General features: G+C 37.7%; 1 protein-coding gene across 2 annotated transcripts in view; it reads right to left on the reverse strand.

Annotated features, from left to right (window-relative positions):
- The window catches only part of MDFIC (MyoD family inhibitor domain containing), an 89,563-nt gene extending 67,021 nt beyond the window's left edge, over nt 1–22,542 (reverse strand). The window contains exons 1-3 of one of the 2 annotated variants that reach the window (XM_039473024.2): nt 22,074–22,542; nt 21,585–21,785; nt 2,251–2,373 (exon numbers count right to left, since the gene is read on the reverse strand). In XM_039473024.2, coding sequence (XP_039328958.1) covers nt 2,251–2,373; nt 21,585–21,678 — 217 coding nt within the window. In that variant the 5' untranslated portion in view covers nt 21,679–21,785; nt 22,074–22,542. Of the gene's footprint in view, nt 1–2,250; nt 2,374–21,584; nt 21,856–22,073 lie in introns of those variants that run through there. The other variant, XM_074379180.1, reaches the window with a different exon arrangement.
- Between the last annotated feature and the right edge of the window lie 214 nt (nt 22,543–22,756).

Genomic DNA, 22,756 nt, shown 5'->3' on the forward strand with positions numbered 1-22,756 from the left:
GTAACCTCGGAGTTAAGACAGACAGACATTAAATTGCACTGAGGTGGCCAATGACTCTGTGGGGAAGGCCAAAGGAGGAAAGTCAGGCAGTTCTGAGAGTTTAGTATCAAAGGAGTTGGAATCGCAGAGGCTACCACAATACAGAACTTTCAAATGCTATCCAGAATTGAGTCAGTTTTAAAGATGATATAAAATGTTCCACTTCTGCAAATCCAGATATCAAATTTTTTCTGTTGATCCAACAAAGCAGACTTTGTGTAGAAACGTGTGACTGGGAAAACAACAAAAATGGAGTTTTTGAAATCTGTAATCAAAATTCAGAGTCAGATGTCACCCGCAAATATTTGGAAATGCTTGCCAGCTTATGTTTCAGTCAGCAGTGGCATTGCTATCTTTGGCCAGTCTTTTGTATAACCATTCATCTGTCAGTTTTCCCAGCAGCCCTTTCAGATGAGGCTATAAATTTCTGTATCTCTTCATTCCTTCGGTGACTATTAGTAGGAAACTAGATAGTTGTTCCCTAATGTTCCAAAGTCCCATGGCATAGGTTACATCATTATCACAGTGAAGAAGCTCATGCAATTTACAATATATTTGATCAGTACCCACTTAAGCAATTAAATAACTGGCTTAATTCATTCTTTTTAATGGTATGGATTCTATGACTAGCATGAGCTTCACCAAATAATACAAACAAATTTAACACATTAGCATGAGTCTCCATATTCTTATTTAATAGTGTTTGTATTTTCGTTGTTGCTGTTCTAAGAAATCTTATTCACATTTTCCTATTGTGGGCCCTAGGAAAAGAGATTAAGGAAATAAATCAATTAACTGAAACATACACTTAAAATTGTTACTACTGAAAAAACGTGAGAAAACCATTTTGCTTCCCAACAGGTAGAGGTAAAATTGTCTCTAGGACTTCTAGTGCTAACTCTGGTTGCTAGGAAATCAGAGACAAAACAGGCCAGTTATTCCACAAAATCATGTGTTTCACAATAGCAGAGTCAATATTAAATGAAAGCTAACCAATATATGTTTCTGAGATAAATGTTTTCTTGAAATAATGTTTATTTGATTCTTTGGATAAAGCTATATAAATCTTACTCCTTACTAATTTCTGAGTCTCATTTCCTTCCTTCCTACTCCCTTCTCCAAAATGGTCCTAAAATTAAACTAAAACATACTCATTTTTAGAGCTTTTGTTTGAAACTTGGAAATTTCCTTCCATAGTGTTTTTATTGTTGTTGCTTGTTTTCTCCTAAGTTGGTCTCTTTTCCTTCTTTTTTTCTAATTTATTTTGTTTGGTTTTCAGTTAGGGACAGGTAGTGGTATTCTAGAGAGGAAAGAAATGTTCTAAGCTTCAAAGTATAATATGGAAGAGAGTAAAGGGTCTTTAATACGAAGTTATTTAAACTAAAGAATTAAATTTTAAAAAATAAAATAAACATTTGATCCCAGAAGTAAATTATCCTCTATCCACTCTGAAAAGCTGAGAAGGAAACATGGTACTTTAGTTACTGGAAAGGAGAATATCAAAAGATTGACTCCCATGCTCTTCCAGGTGTGGCCTAGCAGCAATCTTTACACCTACATATAGAATAATTCATTGTATGGCAAATTCATCTTGAATTCACCTACAGGAAGTTAGTGACCAGAATGTAAGCTCCAAAAGGTCAAGAGCAGAACCTGACACGGAATCCTCATTCTGAACATTACCCAAAAGACATGGTATTGCAGGGCATTCAAAGAGTAACATGAAAACAGACCAAAGCTTTTGTATGTATTCTACACAGAAATTTTAGGAAGAAGAATATCAGAAAAAAATTTAACAGCAGTGATAAAATATGAATTGTAAAGAAATTCAGTCAGTTAGCCAGAAGAACAGAGACCACAGTAGCTTTTAGCTCCAGCTTTCTCTTTTTAGTTTCTGCATCCAGATATACTTAGAGTTGTTTGACTTCCACTTAGTTGCTACTCAAAAAGGAACTGAATTTTGACTCAGTCTGTCTGAGAATAGAGTCCAATATTAAAGGGTCAGTTCTTCCTTTCTAAAGAAAAGAGTACACTGACAGCATTATTTATATCCTAGCTTTAGCTTTGTAATTTAAAATCCTAATAAAACCACTTTCAGATAAACTCTTTTGATTTACAGATGAGCAGCAGAATTATCAGGGACAATTAACAGAGAATATATTATCATAGTCATATCCCCAAATCACTCAAAATGTTTCTAAAAATACTTACTTCTGATGAGTTCACCATCTGAAGGATTTCCCCAAATGGACTGGTCTTGCATCTCTCCATGTGTGAAGTGGCTATCACTAGCTTGAATTATATCTTTCTCAGTATTGTCCTTATCACATTTTCCTGAATTAAAAAAAAAAGATACAGTTATTATAATTGAATTTTACATATTTTTCTCTTTGTTTAGTATATGGATTTTTCTAAATGCTTCCAAGTCTGCCACAATTTAAAGAAATAAACAGCTATTACTCTATTGATGGCTGCTTGTTATTGGCTCAGTAACAGATATTTACGGAGGACCCACTATCATCCTGACATTAAAGAACCAGAGATATTTATGGTAAAAATGATCTGTTACATTTACAAGTAATTTTAGCACAGCAAGTGATGTGCCAGTGATAGAGCAATGTGGAAAGACGACAGCAAGGTTGAAAGTGAGTGAGTCCATGCATGCAGTGGGTGGAGTGGCAGAGAAAGGAGCAAAAGAGAAGAGGCTCTGATGAGTGGTGGAGACTAAAGTCAGCCTGCAGCTGAATGAGGAGTGATTTGAGTAGTGACGAGGTATAGAAAGCAAGCATAACATTCTCTCCGTCAAAAGTGAGGAAAAAGGCAAGGACTGTATACTGCATCCTCCAAGAAGTGGGTGTTTAGCATGAGAGATTTGCAGGTGGTTTTATGCATTCTCAGGGGGAAAGCCAATATGTAAAGAAATGTAAAGTCTTTTCGGGATCTAAGTCAAGCCAAAAGCAAACTGGTAACAAGGTAAAATGCATGCTATGAGAGGTCCAGAGCACTAAAGAGGTTCAAGTGAAGAAAAAATACTCATCAGGATTCAGAGATCAAGAAAAGCGATGAAGAAAAAGGTACATGTTGAATCGTCTTTAAAAGATTAGTTGGATTTCAAAAAGGGAAGTTGGGAGAAAAGTGGAAGAACAGCATGGGCAAACTCCAAAAGCAGGCATTTGGGCAAAGGTTCCAACTCTCTGGACTATGAAGTACTGTGAGTGGAAAATTAGGAGATAAGACTGTAAAGGTTTGATTAGAGACACTGTGTGGATATTAGAATGCTAAGGTGAGAAATCTGGATGCAATTCAAAAGCAAGAAAAATAAGTCAAAGTAGCCACTGAAGCTTTATGAAATGCCTTATCAGAGCCATGCCTTAGGAAGATTAATAAACTTGTGCAAACTTATGATTATCAGTTCTGGCCGTACCCGTATTCCTGGGTACCAATACCAAAGATTCTATTTCAACTGAGGGAGAAGAGGCTGCACTCAGATGATTCCACTGGAGTATGGATACATGCAAGAGGGAGAATACAGTAAGGGAAGCTAAAAGAGAGACTTAGCAAAGCCCATATTGAAGTTGACAAGAGTTTAATTAACTGGATAAAAAGGGGAACAGAGGGTAAATGTGAGACACTAACTAGGAGTTTATAGAGATAATCGAGGAAGATGGGGTTGGATATGACCAAGTTCTCAGTCTGGACTTGACCGGGAAAGCCTAGAAATCAGTAGAACAATTTATTCTTTTAATAACAGATATTTTTGCACAGTAGATGTTTAGGCATTGTGCTAAGTGATGAGGATACAATGAATTATGAAATGCTGCCCAGGCCTTCTTGGAGTTTACAGTCTAGTGGATGAGTTCAGTACTGGACATTTGAATTTGCAAGTCAGAAAAAGGGTTAGAGCTAGAAATAGTCATCTTTCTATACTTGATTTCCAAAGCCATTCACATTAATGAGCTCACTAAAAGAGTGACTATATTAAGAAGTATCCTAAAGAGTAGCAAGTACCAAGAAGAGTCCGTACAATTAGGAAGAAGTTAGAGAAGTAAGAAAAGCTGGATGATGTCAAGCCATGGAAGCAAAGAAAGGAAAGAGATTCAAACAGAAGTTGTTAGTCAACCGTGTTAACATTTCCAGTGGAAGGAAAAAATTTCTGCACATGCAAAACTTTTTCATGTACCATGGGGATTTCACAACAATTAAAAAGTTCTGCCATGAAACAAATTTCAACACATAAAAATAAATAGACATCCACTTAGGACCAAGTCCAGAGGCTAAGGTCTCTGAACAAAATGGGGTCTTAAATTCCAAGAATTTTTAAAAACAAAACCATATTCAAATAGCAGTAAAATATAAATTGAAAACATGCTAAACCAATATGCTCTAGATTTATGTAACATTTACTCAGCGTTATCATAGAGAAATGTAATCTTCATGAGATATGTTAGTTTCAATTAAAATCTTTACTTTTTTAAACAACTCCAGAAATCATTCCACTGCTACAGTCAACTCAAGGCCATTCTGAGATTATCAATAAAAGAGATTTTTCATGGAAACTCACTAGTAGACATGAACTAGCACATCAGCACAGTCCTACATACTTGCTGCCACTGTTATGTGGCTGACTGCCGCCAGGTGTCATGCTAGTAGGCTTGATTCAATTAGCAACTTTAATTGAAGCTGAATGAAATTAATTATATAATTTTGAGCTGTTCACGTTTAATTCCATTAAAATTAATTCATGAAACCAAGGCATTATGAAGCATTGCTGACTAAAAGAAAATAGGTATGAATAAAGCCTCTAGACACACTTGACTCATTTGAATCATGTCCAATATTCAAGTGCTGAACATAGACCCTCTCAACTTTCCATTGAATAAATGAAAATGCCATGTGGTCCATATACACATAAATGTACAACTATGTAACCCACTCTAGGCGAAAAAATGAAGCTCTTCCTGCTCTAAATTGTTATTAATGGACAATTTATCACACTTTTTAAAAAGTTTCTTTATCTGTGAAATTCCAGAATTAGGTGATTCCCAGTGCCCTTCTCAGGTGAAAACAAAAAATCTATCATTCTCCGTCTGATTATATTCAATGAATAATATGCAATTATTATTCATTCACTATTCTCAGCCTATTCAACTTTGCCTCTCTTGAAAGCTAAATGTCTTGGCTCAAAAGTTGGTCTCAGGTTTTTGCTGTGATCCACAGCACCCAGCCCAAAGTTCAGAAAAGATTCCCAATAAAAAATTTCAATTGACCTGCCAATTCTCCACTTGTATAAACTAAACCTCTGTGACCATTTGATTGTTGTATGACTTTCTAATTTATACATGTTATTTTATTAATATATCCTTACTACTTACTAATTTCAATTAACTACCCATATGAGTCTCATAAATGGTGAGCAGTTACATGTATCACTGAAGAAATGTGCTCAAGAGAGAGCAGGACTTATTGACAGATAATTGTAAGATGGGAAACATGATATCCAAACATAAAACCAATCTTACTAAAGTTTTCAATGGGTTGAGTCAGCCACTGCTCATTACAATAACAAAATGGAAGTTTCTAGTAACCAAGTTCTATTATCAATGTAGGTTTTCTGTGTCATTTCTGAAATGAGAAACAGAGACTCAGCCCTTGTTTAATAAATTTCATTCTGGATATTGGAGGTTCGTAGCTGCGACTCAACTAGTAAGTAGGCCTGAAGGACAATCCATAGGCAATCAAGTGATTTCAGTCACGTATGAAATCATTCTATGCCTTTCTACAAGATTTCTATTTACATGTCCTGAAAGACAGTCCATAGGCAATCAAGTGATTTCAGTCACATATGAAATCTGTCTATGCCTTTCTACAAGATTTCTATTTACATGTCCAACAGGCGTACATCCCCAACCCAGTGTAGGCATTTTCTCTTAAAAGGGAGGCCTTCATTATCTCAACAATGCTGTCCTTCTGAGTCACTGGTCCTCTATTTTCCCTCTGGGTCAGAACTGCTCTACAGCTCTTTAAACGTAAAGATACACAGGCCCAACTTAAGAGATTTCAACTCAGTTGTGTGTGGAGCTGGGGGAGTGATATCATTGTGATATATGATCATGTTTGAGGGGCCCTATTCTAAGTTAACTCTTATACTCCACAGCTATTTGTATTTAAAAAAACAACTTAGGTATATCAAATATTGAGATACAGATGTAGCTACTCAGCCCCTTGTCATAGTATTCTAAGTACTAGAAAATAGATTTGTATCTAATCATCTAATAAAGAGGTATTTATTTCTGTCTCCATGTAAGGACAACTATTAAGAATACAAAATCTGGCTGGGCACGGTGGCTCATGGCTGTAATCCCACCACTTTGGAATGCCAAGATGGGAGATAACCTGAGGTTGAGACCAGCCTGACCAACATGGTGAAACTCTGTCTCTACTAAATATTTAAAAAATAGCTAGGCATGGTGGTGCATTCCCATAATCCCAACTACTTGAGAGGCTGAGGCAGGAGAATAATTTCAATCCAAGAGACGGAGGTTGCAGTGAGCTAAGATTGTGCCACTGCACTCCAGCCTGGGCAATAAGAGCAAAACCCCATCCACCCCCCACACTCCCCAAAAAAAGAATATGAAATCTAAATTATATACAATGCTAATCAATTCTACTAATAATGGGATAAAAGAAACATGTTTTAGATATTAAAATTTAAAAACTGAAGACACGGTAAAAATAGTACTAGATCAAAGGATAGTTGAACACCACTCGCATCTCCTTCCAAAAGGCTAGCTCCTGTGCATCCTGGTATGCCCACTCTGGACAAAGAAGTGAGGAAGAACTACTTTCCTTTGGATGAGAAAAAAGGCTAGGTCCCTCACAAAATATCCTTTTGCTGGAGACACCAAACACACACACATAAACAATCAAACAACTACAAAGCAGAAGGTAGTAACAACTGCGCCCTCCTAATTCTGGCTCAAAGGCTGACCAGCTGTGTGACTGAGACTGACTGTCTTCATCCTCTTCATCAGGAAATGACAGCATTGAACTGGATGAATGCAGAGTCCTTTCTGGCTCTAAAATTCTGCAAATCTGATTCTGCACAAGGGCTAAACAATAGAGCCAAAATCTCATATGCACGCGGAAGACTGTTTAGAATGGAGTAGAGGAAATCATAGAAAAGCCATTGCAGGGCATTGGATTTGAATTAATTCTCAAAGAAAGTGACGAACATGAATTGAGCAAGAGTAAATGGAAAAACTGAGGGTTCCTAATGATCAGTTTAAATACAATATACCCCACACAGAAATGACTATCTATCTTATAGGATCAATACCCTTTATTTTCCTCTTTCTAAAGAAGGGCATGAATGGTAAGAAATTATCTTCTCCAATCTCAATTTTTCCTGTTGAAGAATGAAAAATATTCAAGTAAATAGAATTTCCATTTACTTTAAAATTCTATAATATTCTACCTAGTTCACATTATCTAAATTTAAAACTTTGTAGTTTTGTCTCCAATAGTTGGGGAATAAAATAATCAGATGGTGATTAGCAAGAGAGAAAAATGTAAGAGCATTAATAATAAATTAGATAACATATAAAACATGATATATGCCATGTAATAGCCACTCAGCTAATATGTGGTTGTTACATAAGTTTTAAAAAATAATGTTTTTTGTTGTTGAAAGTGTAAATTAATGAATGTTTACAATTACAGTATTGTTTTCCAAGGACTTAAATATACAATATTTATTTGATCTTTAGAACCATCAACAATGTAATATAGAAAAAAAAAATACTTAGCTCAGTTTTAACTCATGAGAAAACAGAGTCTCAGAGGTAGATCCGTTGGAAACAGGATGATAAAATCCAGAGTTGGAAAAGATCTGCAGCTCAGCTTTCTTCCCACCCAGAGAAGAATGGTCTAGATAGTTGTAAGATGGGGACTACTGCAATACTCAGCCATTCTCCAAAATTTCAAGGATTGGTACTTCACAGCAGAACACCTTTTATTCTTGGTCAGGTTGGCACATTAGTAAGTTATTTTTTAACATAAATCTGCTATTAAGTCATTTATAGCTAGCCTTAGTTCTGTTCTTTGTAGGTGGAAATAGTAAGCTTTCCCTTTTCTATAAGACCACTGTTTAAACTATTGAAGAGGGATTTTTTTCTATCAATTTTTAATCAAGCAATAACATTATTTCCATAGCTGAATGCTTTTAACAAATAATATTATAATAGCAGAAGAACCTGAGAATGTTGCTTCAAGTTTCTGTACATGCCACCGTTTTCAAAAAAATGGGGGCAATACTGTCACTTCAAAGTCCAGATAGTTGAATCCTTCCTGATGAATAAAAAGATTCTCATTAGTGTCTCTGGGACAGAGGGACTATTCCCAAACTGTACTCTGCACTAGAGAAATTGTTAAAAGCATAGGATCTAAAATCAGGGTACCTGGGTCCACCACTAATGATGTAGATCCTGGGCAAGTTAATCTTTGTCAGATTCTTCATCTTTGAATGGGAGTTACAACTGTCTCTGCCTCGTAAGGTGGATATGGAAATAAATGAAATCAAGCCAGAAAAGTACAGTGTCCGATGTGGAGTAAGAGCTCATTCACACTGGTTATTATTATTAATTTAATTGTTATTGCAACAAGCACCTTTTAAAAACATGCTATAAACAAATCATAGAGAGGCTGGTGAGGGCCTCCATTTCATTATCCATTCAGTAATCCCTATATGAAAAACCAGGCAATAAGTACGTTTCCAGACTGAATACAAGGAAAAGCATTGTTTCCTCTGAGTAGCTGTATGTTATTTTTTTCCTTATAGACAATGAAAAGTATATCCCCCAAAAGTTTTCTTTTGAATGCACATCTACATACAAAATTAAATAACTCTGTTTGACCACAAAATCTATACCTATATATTCGGATTTCCCCAGACTTGGATGTCCTAGTCTACTTATATTTTCCATTATTCTGTTTTAATCCTTTTTAAAAAGCATTCGTATAAGCCACCTCAAATAGTCTACTGAAACAATCAGAAGTGTGTGTAAATTCACAAACCAGGAAAAACAAAAACAAAAAAGAAAAATGCATTTTCTACTTGTTATCCATACTTTTATTTGCTTACTACAAGAAAGGCTAATACAAATGATGTCGATTGGCAGGAATCTTTATAAAACTTCATCAGTGTGAAATCTACTTATATTCTTATAGAAAGGAGCATAAATCATTCTCTTTGTGTTTAAATTCTGAGACTTTTGCATGTTAGCTCTCATACACTTCAATTAAAAATATTTGATGATAATCTACAACAGATCATTTATAATCTGCTTATTATGTATGTTGTTATTGCTGATATGAAATTTATATTCAAACCTCCTTTATCTACAACAAACTTGCTTTAAACAACTTCATATTTACTCTTCCATTAAAAACCCAGCATTATTACCAATGATAGATATGTATTCTAGTTACGAAATTTCAAGTAATCTGAGACTAAAATCTCTGGGAAAGTAAAAAAAATCTAGGTCTGTATTTTTCCAGCAGTTCAGAATAATGTGGAAATTCTACAAATGTTTCCCAACTGTAACCTTTAAAAAACCAAAGATAAGGCAGCTTTCAGGAAGACCTGAGGCTCTGGAATTTTACTTCTTCACTGATCCAAAAAAAAAAAAAAAAAAAAAAAAAAACCATCAAGCCTAATGACCTTTAAGGCACATTGCAAAACCAGCCTGCTTTGTCTAACATTCTAAAATGGATTAAAATCTCATTGTCCAAAAATGCATGTTAAGATAACCAAAGCATTTAAACAGATGAGTGAACATATGCGTAAAACTTCAAGATTTTGCAAACACAAGGAAGTTATAAAATCATACACTATAAATGTTTGTTGAGTAAATCAAATGCTTAAATCAACTTAATTAATTCATTGTTATCAGTATTTTGAAAAATAATAAGACTTCTGAGCAAGACCTAAAATATATTCCTTTGGAGGGCTTTTTATGTATTTAGAAGCTTATGGTATATTTAGACTCAAAAGAATTGATGAAAATGACATTGACTTTATAGGTTTGGTGTAGGTAAAAGGAATGGAATATGCACACAGGAAACTGGAAGACAAATTATAAAACTATATGAAAATGCAATTGAGTATTAATATGCAAAGGGATAGGTACAGAGTGCAGCAACCATTTAAAATACATCTCAATAAATCAGGGCTCTAAATACATACAGGGAGAAGGAAGAATTCTATACTTTTCACTTAAGAAAATAAGCATATGTACCTATGCAACAATCCTGCATGTTCTGCACATGTACCCCAGAACCTAAAGTGTGACAAAATATTTTTTTAAGTGAAAAATAAAAAAAGAAACTAAGTGCTTAGATAACAGCAATCTGATATAAGAAACAGGGCATATCACAGTCATCTTAGTCTCTTGCACCTTTTACATCTAAACCTACTGTTCCTTATCCTAAGAATAATTTTTTTTTAGGATGATTGACCCTTAGGCACAGTAAACTCCTTCTTCCTCACATACAGGTTCAGTTATGTATATTCAGGCAAACAATATGCTCATACTAAAGCCAAACATTCCTAGGCTTAAAGAATCTGGAGTTAGATGAGCTCTTAGAGGTCCCTCTGAACAAACTGATAAAACAAATTCAGATGAAAACATTCAACATCCAACATTTCCAAGAATAGGTCAAGGACTGTATGTATGAATACTTACAGGGATAGAGAAATAGCTTCAGAAAATAGTTTACTCCACTTTGGCAGTTTTAATTATTTGGACCATCCTCACATTTGACTAAAATCTACTTCCCTAAAATTGTCACTAATGCATCATATTTTGCTTCTTGCAAAATCAAACCAAGTAAACAAATCAAATTATAATCTTCTCTCCATGTGACAGCACCATATTAGAAAGTATCTCACGTTCTTCTATCTTGCCTGTGCTAAACATGCTCAGTTCATTCTATGGTTTTTCAGAGGCATCACATTCTAATCTGTTTTATAGGTACAATAACCTTCTTAATCTTGTCTAGAAAACTATCATGAAAGAGGTTGTCTGACTGCCAAAGTCCAGCGACACCATATCTATAGCAGTTCCCTTAACTGTCAGTCTATATACTCTATAATAAAAAGGAATGGAAGACTCTAACATCTTCCCCTTTTTGAATGATGATTCACACCCATCTTTAGTGTTTCAGCATAATCATCTGCGTATGCACCACAGTTTTAAAAATCTTCTGTTACCTCTCAGTTACACAGTTATTTTATGAAGAGCACTTTTAATCTCAAGCTCTCTAGTTAAGCAATGAACCCTCACTTGGCACTATTACAAGAATGAAGGTCAATGGAAATCAAAAAATGAATCAAAGGGGGTTGTGTAATCTGTAAGAGCATTTCAAAGTTATCATTTGAGTCCAATCTTGGAGTAAATAAATAGAGGACAGAGAAGAGCTTTTCAAATAGTGGCAAAGGCACAAATAAGATAACGGTAAGTGAATTAGAAGTATATTGAAATTGATTCTGGGACGTCAGAATGGTATATATGGATTCGAAGTCAGAAAGTGTGCCCTCTGGCAATTTGCATAAAGGCAAAATCCAGGAACTTCTTACAAATTTCACTAACTCAGTCTCACACCTTCTGGGCCCTCTCCACCCTTGCTGTGGAGCAATGAGTTCTTTGGATTCTCCTCTAAGACCATAACCTATATTCTTCTGGCTCTACCATCTTTGCAGTCTCTTAAATTCCAGTTTCAGTAGCTTGCAGGAAGATAAGCTGTAGATCCATTATCCTAGCCCTGACGCCTATCCTGAGCTACAGATTTGAAGTTTTCACTCTACATAAATATATCTTTAGCAACTCAAACTCAACACTTCCCAAAATTCATCACATTTCTTCTCTCCCTGCCTGTTTCTATAACTGTTGTCTGTCTCTTAGCTAACAGTAGTTACAGAATCACCTTCAACTCTTTATTTTCGTCTTATGCCACCTATTCTAAAATAATTAATTACCAGATCCTGCTAGTAACAACTTCTCAATTTCTCACCAATCTACACTTTCTTTTCCACACCCACTACCAGTGCCTCATTCTCTTTACCCTCCAACCAAAAATACTTTCTGGATTAAATATGTTACTGCTTAGCTGAAATATGAATTACATTCATTTTGAATATTAATGAAAACTGATAGTTAGTTGAACATTGTAGATATTTTACATTGTAAACTCCTATACTTTTTCATGCTGAATAATTTTATTGTATCCCAGTGAGAAATAAATAGTACAACCCCTCAGATCTTATGTGTTACTTGGGTAATGAAAGAAATAAGAACTATGTTTATAGAGACCCAAAAGTGGGGTCTATGTTTATAAACACCCAAAAGATCAGGGCTGACTGACCATGAAAAAGAATAGGAGGACTATGTCTTGGAATGGCAAAAGTAAGGGGAGGAAGCTGGTTCTTTCCTACTCTGACACCTAGTTTCAGAGAGCCTGTCACCTGCTCAACCACAGGGTACCTTATTTTCAGGGCTCAACACAGCCTAATTCTCACCAAAAATCTCTACAAACTGTGTTGTTCTTCAAGTAGGGTCACTAGCAGTCCAACCCAGACAAAACTGATTCATTCTCGCCAACCTGAAATCCTCTCTCAACCTCTAAATTTACATGCTCCAGGATGATACCAGTCAGTTGGCAACTGGCCATAAATTAATCTGTCACATGGCTGTTATTTTAATCTTGAATTGATATTTCAGTAAGAGATGGCAATTTAATTTGGTAAACATTTGGATCTCATCCTCTCTCATCCCGCTGGCATATTCCTTGTGGGCAAAACCATACGTTCTTAATCTTCACAGTACCTTGTAGGCACACCAAAAAAAATTTGTGGACAATGTTTTCCCCTTCAAATCTCTCAATAGTAAAATATATGTGCTAGCATAAAAATTAATTTCAGACTTTTTTCCTGGAACTACCAAAAATCGGGCATAAAGGCACATGTATATGAATCATCTCACTTGAGATCATGTGGGTGTGAACCTGAAAACAGAAGTAGACTGTAAGTAAAAACCACAAACGAAATTAAATTCATGTTAAAATAACTCTTTTCATAGTTCCTACTTAGCATACACTAAGTGATTAGAAAACGAATCTATACAATATAACTCAGTTTCAAAAACTTAAGATTAAAAAGCTTTGCTCTTTCAGGACATGTAAGCTAATGTAAAAAGAAGATATTAAAAGTTTAAGTAACTTCAGTAGAGTTTTGCTGGCAAGACAGAGAGGGAAAGAGACGAAGAAAAGGGGAGGGGAAAAAAAAGAGAGAGAGAGAGAGAGAGAGAGAGAGGTCACGTATCCAAAATACTGGAGCATATACATAGCACTGATTAAGACAGAAGGGATGCAGCACCTTTCTTTGATCTACTCTAACGAATCAATGAAGTTAAAATGTCCAAAATCCAGAATCTATCTAGTCAATACAGAATATCTTCTCTTAATATAAACTGAATAAAGACTTTTAGGAGTAGAAATACAGAAATCACTTTATTTATCTTCTGCCTTATACAGGAGAATATTTACATTATCTCGGAAAGATAATCTGGTTGAATTTTTTCTGCTTCACGTGCTGTTGTTCTAAATAACTTTGTGTGTGCAAATGGCCTAACTTTAGATTGTGTCAGCTGATGTTTCCTTATTATCCCCAAACCTTTTATTATTATAAAAATATAATCCAGTAAAATAATTGCACACTGTTATTAGGCCTTCTTTCCATGAAATCATCTCAACAAGATCCAGGAAACAAGGTTCAAAGAAACAGGAAAAGGCTTTACACACCCCAAAATTCCACAGCTTCCCTCATAGCCCTGAAAGGTCACTCAATCATATATATTAAAACCTTATATGCGAACTGACCAAACAAAGCAACAGCCATATTTTTTTTCCTCACCAGAAGTCTTAGCCTGCCAATTGCATTACTCTGGATTCTCTTCCCAGCCTGGAACACAAGACCCATTAATATAAACACACTCTTCCCACACTTGCGTGATAAGCTTCCCTTGTCATCCTCACATCACTTCCACCCTGCCAACCTCCAACCCGATGTTAATTGCAAAATCCATTCTATTTGCTTCCTTTCCCAAGCTCCTGCATGTTCCTCTCTGAGAAAGGCGATCAACCATGCCGATCACTTCCACTAAAAATTCCTGCCATTCAGTCCTAGTTAATCTCTTCCTGTTATCCAGCATCCATTTTGTTTGCCCCAGATTGACTACCTCTTTAATTTTTCCTTCTTCCAAATCTTCTCTACACATCTCAGATTTCTTAATTCATCCTAACCTCCTTTGCTCTCAGCATATGTTACCATTTTCTGAGATCTAGGCCCTTGATATTCCTTTTCATATTAAATTTTCTCTACATTATCACCCATCCTTTTCTCCCACCTCCAACTCAAAGAGGAACATTCCCAACTTTCCAAAGATTGATCTTTTCATCCCATTCCTTCCCAGAATTTTTATCTTTCCCTTACAAACACCTACTGTACCACTTCCTTCTTCCGCTATCTCCTTTCATCTTCAATTCCTTCCTATCTTCTGACTTTTTTCTCATTAGTGCACGGTGTGTTCAGTCCTCCCATCTAAGCAACAGAAGTCCTCCATGCACCTGTTTCTCCTTAAAAAAAACTCAAACTCTTTTCATCTTTTGTATCCACCAAATATCTAATGCTCCTGACTAAGACTCAATAGCTTCTCCTAGGTTTCCACTCAGGCTCCAAAGCAAATTACAAATTACCTCAAATTTCTAATTTTCCACCATCTCCCATATAAAATATTTTACCCAACCACCGGCTGGGCACAGTGGCTCACACCTGTAATCCCAGCACTTTGGGAGGCCAAGGCAGGTACAAGTTCAGGAGTTCGAGACCAGCCTGGCCAATATGGTGAAAGCCTGGCCAATATGGTAAAACCCCATCTCTACTAAAAACTTCAAAAAATTAGCTGGGTGTGGTGGCATGCACCTGTAGTCCTAGCTACTCAGGAGGCTGAGGCAAGAGAATTGCTTGAACCCGGGAGGTGGAGGTTGCAGGGAGCTGAAATCATGCCACTGTACTCCAGCCTGGGTGCTAGAGTGAGACTCCATCTCAAATACGCACGCGCACACACACACACACACACACACACACACACACACATTTATTTTATCCAACTATATGAATTCATCAAAATGTGGACACTGTGCTTGGTCTCAGGAGTTTCAAAGATGAATAAGTAAAAAATCTACTACCTCTGGGGTTCTCACAGCTAAGAAAGCTCTATCCTACTTTTGTTATTGTTCTTAAATCAATTTCCTCAATTTTACTCCTGCTGGTGTTGCCTTAAGTCCTCTAATCTTTTATCAGCTTATTGTAATCACTGCCTCTGCTCTTGCTACTTCCTTCAAAATCGTCCTATGAACTGTCACCAGAACAGTTGTCCTAGAAACACGAGTGGGTCCTGTCCTTTCCTTCGTAAGAAACTTCCGTGTTCACCAACTCCTACATAAGGCACATGCGAGTTCCTCAGCAAGAGAATCAGGGCCCTCCTGGAATTGATTTTAGCCTGTCTTGTTCTCTGTCCCTTTATACAGCCCATACGATGGTCTTGGTGAAGTACCCAATATTCTGTAAACATCTCCTTCAAGCCTTATTTGCTACCATGTATCTCCACAGAGCTGAGTCCTACAACAATACGAGGCTTCCTGGTCCAACTCAATTCAAAACTTTTCTTAAGGCTTTTCCAAATCTCCAACTAGACCCATTTTCTCTCGCCCATATTCTGCCATCCCACTTTCTTTGTGCCTCTATTATGGCACTGATTTCCTTAACATGCCAGCCACAGTCTCAGCATGCACCATGATATTCCTCAGGACTTTTTTTTTTTTTTTTTTTTTTTTTTTTTCACAGATCTCAACTCAAACAGTTCAACTTCTCCAAATGCTTTCTTAAACTTACAGATATATCTTATTTAACCACTTCCTCCCTCCCTTTTTGGTTTTTCCCAGTTACACCCTTCTCTTATTCATTTGGTTCTTTTTCTTAACAAAGGGAAAATGAATGTGCCCAGCTGATAAGCCCTCCACTTGTATAACTAAAATCATAAAATGTATATTAGTTCCTTTAGACATAAAAATAAAACTAGAAGTATAAGTTCTAAGATTCACTTTCTAAATTGAAAATGTTCCCAAATCCTCTTTCCAATCTACATGTCTCCCTATATTTTCTAATTAAGTCTGTCCTTCCTCAAGTATCTGTATTCAACGTGTTTTAAACCAGTTTCTATTCAGTTCTATTCTATTCTTTGTTATTCATATTTGCTGCCAGTTTTATAATAGTATGTTTTCCATGAATTATCATTGTAATCAAACAAAATTTAATAAAACTTAATTCTAACAATCTTTTGGTATTTATTAGGGAATATAATTTATCACTCTATTTCTATGAGAAAGTAGACTCCAGCTTCCAAAAGTCCAATTTACAACAGAACACAACTCATGTGAAAACTGGAGACTTCTTTCCTTGTTTTGCCATAGGTTGGAGTCTCTGAAGTGTAGAGTGGCAAGAATATCTACCGAGATAGTGAAATAAAGTATTAAAATTCTGTTTATTTACTCCCTCATCCTTTTATTTTTTACTTTTGCATTTCTTTTATAATGTTCACAATATATTTGAGTTATAGTGCATGTAATTATGAAAACAAACAAGCTTTTTTGAGGATAACTATGCAGCAGCATTTTGAGGACGAATTAAAGCATATGATAAAAATTTTGGAGAGCATTATTAGAGAGTTAAATGGAGGGGTAACAATTTAAACTTTCGAACTCGAAAAGGTGAACTTTTTTTTTTTGGAGATGGAGTCTCGCACTGTCACCCAGGCTGGAGTGCAGTGGTGATATCTCAGCTCACTGCAACCTCCGCCTCCTAGGCTGAAGCAATTCTCCTACCTCAGCCTTCTGAGTGGCTGGGGTTACAGGCACCCTCCACCATGCCCAGCTAATTTTTGCATTTTTAGTAGAGGCAGGATTTCATCATGTTGGCCAGGATGGTCTCGATCTCCTGACCTCATGATCCACCTACCTTGGCCTCCCAAAGAGCTGGGATTACAAATGTGAGCTTCCGTACCCAGCCAAAAAGGTGAACTTTTAAACAGCTTTCTGAAGGCTTTCCAAAAAAAAAAAAAAAAAAGACTATTTTTAATTGTCTATCAATATTACACATCTTTTTAGAGATTAAAGCCTGTAAAACAATAATTCTCAACTAGAGTTAAGGAGCACCTGGAGCTTGATTAAAACACAGATTCTTGGCTCTTGCATCCAGATATCCTAATTCTATGAGTCTCGAATGAAGCCAAAAATGTCAATTGCCTCAGAAATAACAGGGTTTCTCAATCTCCACACTATTGGTGATTCCTTCTTGTAAAGGTTGTCATATCTTTTTTTTTTTTTTTTTTGCTATAAAAATGTTTTATTAGTTCAATCTACTTACTATGAAAATGCTTTAAAATGCTTAAAAAGGTTGTTGTATCTTATGCATTACAGGATGTTGAGAAGTGTCCTTGACCTCCACTCACTGGATGCTAGTAGCACCCCTTTTATGATCACCAAACATGCCTCTAGATATTGTCAAATGTCTCCTGAAGAGCAAAATTGTCCCCAGTAGAGAACCAGGAATAGGAGCTGTTCAAAAATGACGCATTTTTTGAAATGTCATACTTAATCGAAAGGATAAAATAATATGATAAATACAGAAGAATACAGATATGTACAAGCATACATTATATACACTGAAATAAACTGGCTTCCCAAAAAGAAAATCTGATTAGCCTCTATAAACTACTGACAACTCAGCTAAGTTTGTAAGTCAAAGCTCCTCTTATGTAATTTCAACTTGATTTTCTCCTCAGCTTCTATTTTAGATTATTTTTAATTAACTTCACTGGCATTTTGCATCCTGCTAAGAAAAGTCCGCCTAATAGTCTCAGAGGACTCTCCCAAGAGAGAAGAGTGCATTAAATCACACATTATCACATTAAAATATATTCCAGCACTCAGAGTCCAATAGTCTATGTCTTGGCAAATCAATGTTGTGGGGTTTGGGGGAAAGATACAGGGACGGGAAAAAGCTCAAGTGATTCACACTATCCCATGCCTACTGTCAATGTGTCCAGCCCTAAAAAAAAAGTTGAACCGATTCTCTACTTCAACTGCGGTTATCATAATGACACACAATTTATGTTTTTAATTTGTGCTTCTACCCTGATTTCTTGCTACTGACTGTGTATGAGACCTTGGACAAGTCACTTAAATTCATTGGACATCCTTATCTTTATCTAAAAAATGAACAGGTTGGATTAAATTACTTCTAAAGACCCCTCTAGTTACAAATCCCAAACTTATGAAAGAAGCACTTAATTCAAAGCTTCTTTTGATTACAGGAATTCTAGTAACACACTGAAGGGTAAATACCTACATTTTCAATGTTGTTTGATAACACAAATTCTAAAATGCTTAATTAAAATAGGACAAATGGCAATCAGAGGTTCCACATAAACAAGATCCATTGTGTCTTAAAAGAAAAATAAGTTTGATTCGAATGGCTTTTCACCTATCAGGACATGTATATGAGTACTTTATATGGGAAAGTAAGTCAGTATTTCACAAGGTAGTCACAAATAGCAATATAGCTTTAAGTTACATGTTTACTTTCTTTTTTCTATAAAAAATCAGCTGCTCAGAGACCACATCCAGCCTACAGTTGTGGTTGTTTTATTTGGCCTGGACAAAAATTGTATTTAATTAGTTGCAAACTCTTAAAAATGGAGAGACAATACATAAAAATCTGGATTTCCAGTGTCACTTGAAATGTCAGAAGATACTAACCCACATGCCAACAATTAGCTGGAACTGAGGAATGTTGTTTCCTGGCCCTTGAGCTCTCCAGTTTCCCAAAATTCCCATTGCTCCACACTGTCTGATATCTATCCTGGTTCCCTCTTACAGCCTAGAGCATGTAAGCTTATGTTTCCTGTTCTGTAACTATTTTCAAAACACATGGGAAAGATTTGTAATGCTTTTTAATGCTTTCAAAACAATAGTAAAGCTTGCAGAACCACAACAAAAGGTAGAAATTTTAAGGAGGGGCAAAATGTTCTTAATATGGACAACTTTTCTAATTCTTAATGCTGATATTAGAATGGGCTGCACTAAAGGTTTTTAACAAAAAATCTAAAAGGATGTAGAATGGAATTGTAGACTTGATGGGCAGTTCAGATTAGAGAATCCCCAAAATTGCTTTCAACTCTAAGGTTCTATGCCGTTGGTTAAGAGTATGGATAGCTCATCACAACATAGTACAGTAATATATGTAGAACTTATAATGTTATTATTTACCTAAATGTGTGTATTTAACTTTGCAGAGATAGACTTGATCATATCCTTCATGTTCCTGAAATAATATTTTTTTCTGTTAATTTGTATTTAAAATTCCATTTTCCTTACTGACTTCAAAGAATTTAAAAATTAGACTTCTATTAACTAAGCAGTCCTATCCTACTGGAGAATTATTAAGCTATTTTTCAGAAAAAAATGGTTTAAAAAATCCAAGGACAAAAGCAAGAGGATAGAAGAACTTGAGAAGCGGCTTTAGAGTAGAGTGGCCTTTAAGCAAAGCTTCTTCACAAACGTCTGTATCAAAAAAAGCAATCTAACCAAACTTCCCTTGAAGCTTTCTTCTACCAATGTGCTCCAAAAATTTCTTCATTTAAATACACCTTATGAGATCTGCCTGTTTAAGATACAGTACTTCAACAAGATTCTGCAGATTCTTTTCAAAAATCAACTTTATATTTATAATTAAATTGATCCCTATTTTAAAAAAAATTAAAAAGATCTCTAACAACAAAGTTACATGAATAATAATGATAACATATATAGCTATGTTGGTAAAGCTAAGGCAATTTTCAGGTAAAATATAACCCAAGAGTTTCTACACTGATAATATGTATGTTGTACCCAACAAACATGCTACTTCAGGCCATTTTAGATGTTCTGCTTCTTAAGGTCAGATCACATGACATTATCTAGCATCTTAAATCACAGATACATAAAGTACCACTTGAGGTTCTCCCAGCTGATTTGAAAAATACAAACTATTAAAGTTGAATATTGTAGATATTAACTATTTCCAAGTCCAATTGTTTTTCTTGAGTGCTTGATGATGATTTTTGACATAAGCCTAGTTTAACAATAGTGATTAGCAGCTCGAGCGTGAGCATCCGTGAGTGATATGACTACCAAGGGCATGCCTAAAGACAGGAAAATGATCGTGCTGACAATACAATGTGGAGAACATGGGCTGCTTCTGAGAAAACATGTTTATCATTCTAGTTCTCTGATTTTCTGTGGTTAATCATTTTCATTTTCTCTGTTTAGAAAACTGAGTCACTCATTCAGAAGCAAAAAAAAAGAAAAAAGAAAGAAACAGTGATAAATATAATTGAGTTTAACAGCCCTGGGTGCCAGAACATTTTAATTTAACCATTGGTGTTTTCTGCTTTTACCTATTGGGGCATGAAAGTTAACTTCTTCCCCAGTTTTTGCTGCCTTAAGAAAATCTCCCCCAAATTCACTACATTACTACTACAAGTGGGAAATAAAGCTATCATACAATGCTTAAAATCAAGGGTATACGGTAGGTTTTTGAGCATCCGAAAAATTACTTAGTTCTGCTATATCAGTGACAGAATTCTTTAGATCAAAACCATCCTTAGAGTAAAATGCATTAGAAGTTTAAGAACCTTCTCTCTGTCACCAATGGAAACCTGAAGTATACTGCCTTCGAGAGAAGAAAGATACTGTGCAACTCGTTTATAAGCTTGTTATGGAAGTTTCCCAGACACAAGAGTATTTTACAGGCTGTGTGTGCTTATACTTTGGAAGAAGACAAAGGAGTTAATTCATTCTCGGAAAGTGTTTCTTATAAAGCTTGTTTATCTCAAAACAAACCAGTTATTGAAAACATGCATAAGCCATTCCAAAGAGATTTGTCACAAAAACCTGGATTATCAACTGCGTTGGGGAGAAGCCAACAAGAAACAGAAAGATGAAACGGAGAGAGTGCATGCTTGTTGAGAGAGCTGCGGCAGTCCTGGATCTGCTGGAGACCTACAGGAGAAGCGCTTCAGAACCTACACGTTGAGCTTAGGCCCAAACATGCATAGGCTTAAAAAGGACGCAATCCTGTCATCCCGTTTCTTCGCTACCCAAGGAAGGGGGAGTGGAGGGGGCCAACGGATTCCGCCCTCTTATCCGGTTGTTGATCTAGGGCAAGGATCCTGGAGAACTAGCCTGAGCAACGCGAACTGTGCAAAAGTTCTCAACTACGAGGCGGGAGTCCCTCCTCACAGCACTCCCCCCACCCCCACCTGTACACGTGTGAGCAAACTGAAAAACGCAACAAGGACAAAGAAGCTTGCAACTTGCAAGCGCGCACTCACCCTGGGCCGGGGAGCCCAGCCGGCCGCCGCCCGCCTCGGCCTCGCGCGGCGGCCCCACGGGCCCGGGAGCCAGGGCTTCGCCCGCGCGGGACATGGGCCGCTCCGCCGAGCGCGCGCCGCGCCGCTGCCGCCTAGCTCGCCGCCCCGCGGGGCGCACGGAGGAAGGGCTGCGAGGTGCTGGGTGCAGGGAACTGACTGCTTCTGGAGGAAACGAATTTTTAAAAAATTTAAAAATGTGTTTAGAGAAGAGCACACCACCCCTGCGGGACGTTCCCTCCCCCTTCACTTCCCTCCCTCAAACTCCACCCCGGGGAAGTTTTGATTTGAAACTAGCGAGGAAAACTGTTACTGCGCGAGTTGCCAGCGGCGGGGTCCCGGGGGTCCGAGGCTGACCCAGCGGGGAGGGGCTGGAAAGAGGGAGCGGGTTTGGGAGAAGCCGGGGGTGAGGCTCAGACCCCTCCTCGTCCCCGCCCGGAGACCACCACCTACCTCCGCATCCCCCTCACCGCGCCAAGCCCCCTCCTCCTCCTCCTCCTCTTCCGCCCGGGAAAGTTAGCGAGGCTTCAGCAGCGGCCGCATTTTCGCCCGGGTGGCCTGACGACGGCGGCGGCGGCCCCTGCGCGTCCCTCCCGCCTCCCTCCGGCTCTGCCCAGACGCCGCAGCGGCGGCTCTGACTCCGCGCACTCCGCCCCCTCTTTCCAGCCAGCTCACTCCGGCCGGCTCCCCAGCGATGGGGCCTTCCCCCTCTCTGCCTCTCTTTCCCCACTTCCACTCCTACACTCCTGAAACACTTCTCCCTCTGTTGCTCCTTTTCATCACTTCCGGATTGGAGAGGCCTCGAACTCTTGGCGGGCGGCCCGAGGCTGGGGGCGGCGCGACCCGGGTTCGGCCCTGCGGTCCCTCGCGCCCTGCGCTGTCTGGGTCAGGAGGCCAGAGCCGGCCTGAGCTGGCGCGGGCTCCCCACCCGGGCGCTGCGCCTTCCCAGGGCTGGGAAAGGGGAGTGAATGGGCAGGGCCCTGGCTGCCCAGACGTCCGCCTACCCCGCCCAAAACGTCACCTCATTCCTTCTCCCTACTCCAGCCTCCATACGGAGGCTTTGGGAAGACCCTGAGGGAAACCCTTAGGGTGGACAAGTAAAACCAAAACACTGCTACAGTATCGAACTTTCCTGG

The sequence above is a fragment of the Saimiri boliviensis genome, chromosome 10 (genome assembly GCF_048565385.1).
Source record: "Saimiri boliviensis isolate mSaiBol1 chromosome 10, mSaiBol1.pri, whole genome shotgun sequence".
NCBI classification, from domain to species: domain Eukaryota; kingdom Metazoa; phylum Chordata; class Mammalia; order Primates; family Cebidae; genus Saimiri; species Saimiri boliviensis.